Here is a 6,946-nt window from a genome sequence, read left to right on the forward strand (position 1 = left end):
GAAAGATACTGCTGTATTTTCACTTTTTGTATCTATATACAGATCTATTTTCCTAATTGTGGTTAAATGCCATATACAGTTCTTTTTCTCTTAACATCATTTTGTGCATTTTCCCATGTCTTTAAAATTCTTTGAAAAGCTTACCTTTTAATGGGTGTAATAGGTCACCATAAAGATGCATCATGATGTACCTTACCATTTTCCTGATGCTGGACACGTATGTCGTTTCCAATTTTTCACTTTATAAATGGCAACGTCATGACAAACATAAATGGAAAAGTGTAGATACTGAAGATTTTTTACATTAAATAAGTAGTTTAAGAGCAGGGACTCTGGATCCCAGACCACCCATAAGTTTGAATCTCAGTCCCACCATTTACTTTTTTGTGACTCAGGCAAGTTACTTAATCTTTCTCTGCTTCAGGGCACCTGGGTGGCTCAGTTGGTTAAGCATCAGACTCTTGATTTCACCTCAGGTCATGATCTCAGGGTCATGAGGTCGAGGCCTATGGTGGGCTCCGTGCTGGTGTGGAGACTGCTTAAGATTCTCTCTCTCCCCCCTCCCTCTGCCCCTTCCCCACCCCTCTCTCCCTTTCTAAACAATAAATAAAAACCTAAGCTTAAATTTCCTCATTGGAAGTGACGATATTAATAGTAACTCCCCTCATTAATTACATTGTTGGTAGTTAAATGGGGCCATAAATATAAAGCACAATAAAGAACAATGCCTGGCATTTAGTAAGCCTTACTTAAAGTATTGTTTGAGGAAAGACCTACAACTAGGCTTAGAACAATTGATGTTGTAAACAAATGAGAAAGAAATGATTATTGTTGGAGGACTGGGGGAGACTGGAGAGGGTTTCTAATATGCTCCAAAAGTCTGTGTTTGGCTTGGCAGAGTGTAGACCAGGGATGGCATAGTCCATATTTGCCTTGTTCCTTGACCTTGGCAGACAGCACTCTTCAGTTACCAACTGTTCCCATAGAGCCCAGGTAGAACCTTGAAATTCCTTTCATCACTCCAGCTTCCCTTACTGTTTCATCTGAGTTGAGATAAGGGAGGGACTTTTTGACATCCCTGTTCTAGAGCAATGGTCCTCACCCTGGTACACATTGGAGTCACCGAGGTGGTGGTGTAGGCAGACTTCCAAGATAGCCCCAATGATCCCCGCCTCCGGTAGGCATGCCCTCATGAATCCTCTCCCTCTGAGTGCGGGCTGGACCTAGTGGCTTGTTTCTAATGAATAGAACATGGCAAAAGCAATGGAATGTCGTTTCCCTGAAGCGGTTCTAAAAGACTGTGACTTCCATCTTGCTAGCTGATTCTCTCTCGTGCACTGAAGCAAGCTTCCATATTGGAGAGTCCTAAGTGGCAAAGAACTGAGAGTGGCCTCAGCCAACAGCCAAGAAGGAACCGAGACCCTCGGGGCAGGGGCCTATAAGGAACTGAGTGAGCTTGGAAACAGATCCTGCTACATACAGTTGGACCTTGACTGCAGTCTTCTGAGAAATCCTGGGCCAACACCTTGTCTGCACCTTTGTGGAAAACCCTGAAACAGAGGATCCAGCTAAGTGTCCCTGAGTACAGAAACTGTGAGGTAATAAATATGCGGGGTTTTTTTTAAAAGATTTTACTTGTTTATTTGAGAGAGAGAGAACATGAGCAGGGGGAGAGGCAGAGGGAGAAGAAGACTTCCCGCTGAGCAGGGAGCCCGATGTGGGGCTCCATCCCAGGACTCCGGGATCATGACCTAAAGTTGAAGGCAGCCCAAAGCAGAGCAAAGTACTGTGAGTAGCTCAGCTAGTTTTCCCCTCCCTGGATCTGAGAGCCTCTCCCAAGTTGGTCACTCAAATAACACGCTATAAACAGAGTTTACATGCTGTAGCTCTAAGAATATTCCTAAACAGTTATTCTTTGTAAAGTGCTTTATGGTCCAAATCAGAAAATAGCTGTCCCATCCTTGGGGGGTAGCACCTCCCCCACACTGATCATTTGACATTGATCAGTCCCCCATGGTTGTTTACGAGTTGCCTACATGCTAACTTGGACACCCTCAGGAGCAGACCCCACTCTCCGGCCAGCGCTCACATTGCCTTCAAAGGGGCTCAGGAGTCTCCTGGGCCACACGTACAAACAAGGGTTCACAATCAATTTACTGGGAAAATACAGTAACACTGATTTACTTGACCAACTTATCATTTGATAACATAGAGAAGCAGAATAATGGAGTGATGGGGAGAACAGTCTCATAAGCCAAACAGCTTGAGTGCAAGTTGAAGCTCTAGCACTGTGTCTCAATTTTCCCATCTGTGAAATGGGTAGCATGATATAGTACTCTCCACGTGGGATTGATTAAGTGATTAAATGAGTGAGTGAGTTACTACTTCTGAGACACTTAGGACAGCCCTGACTTTCCACTGTTAGTAATCTACCTGTAGCTTCACAACAACTTTGTAAGATAATATGATTAATGCTCAATTTAGAGATGAAGAGGGGTGCCTGGGTGGCACAGTCCGTTAAGCGTCCCACCCTTGGTTTCTGCTCAGGTTGTGAGATCAAGCCCCAAGTTGGGCTCCCCGCTCAGCAGGGCGTCTGCTTGAGAGTCTCTCTTTCCCTCTCCCTCTGCCCTTCCCTTCACTCTCTCTCTAAAATAAATAAACAAATCATAAAAAAAATTCAGAGAGGTGAGACAATTTGCTCAAGGTCACAAACCTAATGGTGCTGTGGTTGGTATTTGAATTCAGGAATGCTCCAGGTACAGCCCATCGTTGAAATTCTGGAATTATTTCATTCATGAGCTCCTATCATGCGCCCCCGCTGCAGATACGGTGAATGACAAGAGAGTAATGTCTTTTGTTTTAGCTCAGGAGAAGAGGGGAGTCACAAAAACAATTAAATTAAAACAAAACAAAAAACCAAGATTTTTTTTAAAAAAATCCTTAAAAAAATAATAAATAAAATAAATTTTAAAACCCCAAGATGATATCAGATAATCATCATGCAGTGAAGACAATAAAACTGATGTCAAAAGGCAAAAATGGAAAATAACCCAAATGTTCATCAGCAGGTGAATGAATATACAAACCGCAGATTAGCCATTCAGTGGGATGACAAGGAGTGAACCAGTGACACATACAACACAGATGAATCTCAGAACGATGCTGGGTGAAAAAAAACATGCTGTATGATTCTACTTATGTAAGATTCTAGAGAATGCAAATGAATCTGTCTCGACAAACCATTGGTTGCCTGGGGCTAAGGGCAGAGAGAAGGATGAACGGACTGCACAGGGGAACTTCTGGAGTGATGGAAATGTTCTGCATCTTGATTGTGGTCATTGTTTCATCGGTGTATCCATTATAATAAAACTCTCAAATCGCACACTTCCAACGGATGCCTTTTCCCGCATATTAATGAAACCTCAGTCAGGTTGGTTTTAAAAAATGGGACAGTGACTGTAAAGGTCAATAGGACAGGGCTCCTGGAAGCCTCTAGAGAGAATGATGTTTGTGCTGAGATGAGAAGGATGTTCAGGTTGTAAGAAATCAAAGAGAGGAAGCCCAAGAGCACCCGAATATTCAATCCCTGGCAAACCAGGGGCAGGGAGCCGCTGACCCCTGATGCAAGGAGGAGGTTCAGTGTCTAAAGAGAATTTAAAAATAAGAATAAGACCCACCTAAAAGTTTTTGTTATCCCCAGGCACTGGCAATTCTAAACAACATCAGTGAGAAAATGCTCTTCCGTGCTGGAGCGGACTGCTCCCACATCTGTGTTTTCCGTAATGGTCCACGGGATCAGAAAATTCTGTGTGGCATACGGTTCACAGTCATTTTTGTTGAATACAGTGGTAAATTGTGATTGTAAGAATATGACTCGTAAGCTTTGATCAGACCTATTTTACTTTGGCAGGACTCTTTCATCGTGCCCTGACTTTGTGACTTTTTCATTGATTTTTATTGAAATTGGACTTGAATAGCTCAGTGCCCTTCTGTGTAGTTGGCATACCCAGCCCACCCGGGCACATAATGGTAATGTCAGACCCTGTGGGCCAACTAGCCCACAAATGCCGGCTAGTTCAGGAAAACTGTTTTGTCGTTCTCACCTTTATGTTTGTTTTGTTACGTTGGACTGAAGACCATATTCTGAGATTAAGCACAGGCATCTGCTCCAGACCATGTACTGAAGACCTCACACCTCATTTTTACCAATGAAGAAACTGAGACCCAGTGATATGAAATCATTTCTGTAATGGAACAGCTAAGACCAGAATTCAAGTTAGACTTTTTGCCATCCACCATACTGCCCCCACTGCATATTTACTGAATACCTTTAACATGCCCAGTACCGTGCAGGAAGAGAAAACCATAGCGGATCTAGAAGAAATGGTCTCTGCCCTTTAGAAGTATCCTCTTTGAGCCCAAGACTAAAAAGCATGAATGCCACAGGGAAATTTATTCAATTACTGAGTACCTATTACGCACCTATTATGAGCTGGACATTGTGATAATGGACCCAAGGTTTTCCGTGGAATCCTCCCCTTCACACCTGTGTCTTACTGACCTTCACAGCAGCACCAGAAAGTAGTAATATCGGAATCCCATTTTACAGCTAAGAAAACTGCTGTAAAGAAATGTTAAATCATGGGGCACCTAGGTGGCTCAGTCGGTTAATCGTCTGCCTTCCACTCAGGTCAGGATCCCAGGGTCCTGGGATCGAGCCCCAAGTGGGGTTCCTTGCTCAGCGGGGAGCCTGCTTCTCCAGCTCCCCCTGCTGTGCTCTGTCTCTCGCTCGCTCTCTCTCTCTCTCAAATAAATAAATAAAATCTTTAAAACAAACAAAAAAACTGGTATTTGTTGAAAGAAAGAGAAAGAGGGAGAAAGGAACAGAGAGAGAGGGAGAAAGAAACAAAGAGAGGGGAAATGAAATGGTCAATGTAATCAAGGCTTAAATGGACTCAGGCCTACTCTAAAGAAAGACTCTGACAAACTAAGATTTAAGTGTCATCAAATGTGACCAAAAGAAGCTTCTAACTAATGTAGAACAGTGCTTTTCCGCCCTGGCTGCACATCAGAATCATTCAGAGAGCTTTTGAAAAACACTAATGCCCATGCCCCACCCCTAGAGCATTTGACTCAATTGAACTGGAGGGACACCCAGGCCGTGGTGCTTTATTCCTAATGTACAGACAGAGTGGCCCATTTCTGGCCCGGTCCAGTCCCCTCAGAGGTCCAGAGAGTTGATGTCACGTCTCCATGGCCGGAGAGCTGGTAGTTGACAGAGGCAGGAGATAAACTCAGCATCTCTGGGTCACTCTAACCTTTATCAGCACTTGATCTCATGAAATTCCTCCTTCTCCCTTAAATTTCTCAGACTTCAGTTTTTCTCGTTTAACAAATAGTTATTAAGCACCTGCCATGCGCCAGATGCCAGGTATACAGCAGTGAGCAAAACAGTTTCCTCTCACCTTGGCCTCAGCAGGAAGAGCCTTCATGCCTGGACCCCTTTCCCAATTTGGACCAGTCGGTCTCCACTAGTCTGTGAATTTCTTGGGCCTAGGAGCCATGAGTTAGTCATCTTTGGAGCTGCGGAGCCTAGCACACTGCCTGGTGTGAAGGCAGATTTGATAAAAGTTTGATGAATGAACAAAACAAATACAAAGGATTCCTAAATCCTCATACATGGAATAAAGAGAAAGTTTCAAGAAGATCACTTTTATTGGTCAGGACTTTCTCAATTCTATGTCATAGAAATCTAGCTTAAATTTTCCCAGTCAAGAGAGGGCATTTACCTGCTCATAAGTGGCAAAGGCAAGTGTATAGAATCCCGGAGCTCAAACCATGTCATTAGGGCTCAATCTCTCTTGGCGGCTCCCAGCTGGCTCAGTTTGTGTCATCTTGGTGTCATTCTTAATTCAGGGCCTCTCCACGTGACAGGCAAGATGGTCCTCCAGGACCCCCAGGTTTGTTTCCTCTGATTTTAGCAATCCCAGCTCAGACTCTGAGGGCCCCATGTGGGCATCCCTGAACCAAACACTATCTGGCTCAAACATTCCCCCAGTGCTCTCTGAGTATCTACCATTTGCCAGGCCCCGTGCAAACACGTAGGCTATGAGGGAACACTTGGATAGATGGAGGGATGATGGATGGATGGATGGATGGATGGATGGATGGATGGATGGATGAATGGTGGATGGTGGATGGATGGGTGGATGGTAGATAGATGGGTGGGTGGGTGGATGCGTAGATGATGGATGGTGGATGGATATCACTAGTATCCAGTGGCTCCACCCAGAGCAGCCTGGGGCTCCCTTGTCCCTTGTTCTCACCCCTTCACCCCAGGCTGTCACTTCACTTTCCTAAAAGCCTTCTCCTTGCCCATGGAGCCATTAGACAGTCTCTCTTGGTCCTCAGGCAACAGCTAGTACTTCCCCTCCTTCCTGCCATCCAGCATCCCGCTGAATCAGGAATCAATACCAGTAAACTGGGTGTGAACGGAAGGAGACGGCTCATTATTTGCCATTATTTACTTCTGAGTGTGTGCATTCTCACCGCTTCCCATTCTCTGTCTCTCCTCTTTCCTTCCCACTTCTTGGGAACTGGCTGTACAACCAGCTCATCTGCATTTGGCCCTAGAGGACCTGCGGACTCAGCGGAGGAGGGCGGAGGCGGCGGGCGGGGGCAGCACGGCGGCGGTGACAGCGCGCAGCCCAGCCGCGCCGCGCCGCTGGAAGCCCATGCCCGGCCCGAGCCGCCCGGGGGTTGCTCATGAGGCCGCTGCCGAGCGGGAGTAGGAAGAACCGCGGCTTATCCCTGGGGCTCCTCGCCCTCTGCCTGGCTGCCGCGCGGTGTCTGCAAAGTAAGCGCCGGGCGGCGCGGGGCGGCGGGGAGGCTCGGGGCGCAGCGGGGGCCGGCGGGGCGGCGCTGGGGGCGGCGGGGCTCGGGCGGG

At 46.2% G+C, this 6,946-nt stretch overlaps 1 protein-coding gene across 1 annotated transcript in view; it reads left to right on the top strand.

Annotated features, from left to right (window-relative positions):
- The first annotated feature begins 6,690 nt into the window (after positions 1-6,690).
- The window catches only part of VSTM5 (V-set and transmembrane domain containing 5), a 32,479-nt gene continuing 32,223 nt past the window's right edge, over positions 6,691-6,946 (top strand). The window contains exon 1 of the mRNA XM_035009375.1: positions 6,691-6,856. Within this exon, the coding sequence (XP_034865266.1) occupies positions 6,766-6,856 (91 nt within the window). The 5' untranslated portion in view covers positions 6,691-6,765. The remainder of the gene's footprint in view (positions 6,857-6,946) is intronic.

The sequence above is a fragment of the Mirounga leonina genome, unplaced genomic scaffold (assembly GCF_011800145.1).
Source record: "Mirounga leonina isolate KUSES-001 unplaced genomic scaffold, KU_Mleo_1.0 Mir_153, whole genome shotgun sequence".
Lineage (NCBI taxonomy): Eukaryota > Metazoa > Chordata > Mammalia > Carnivora > Phocidae > Mirounga > Mirounga leonina.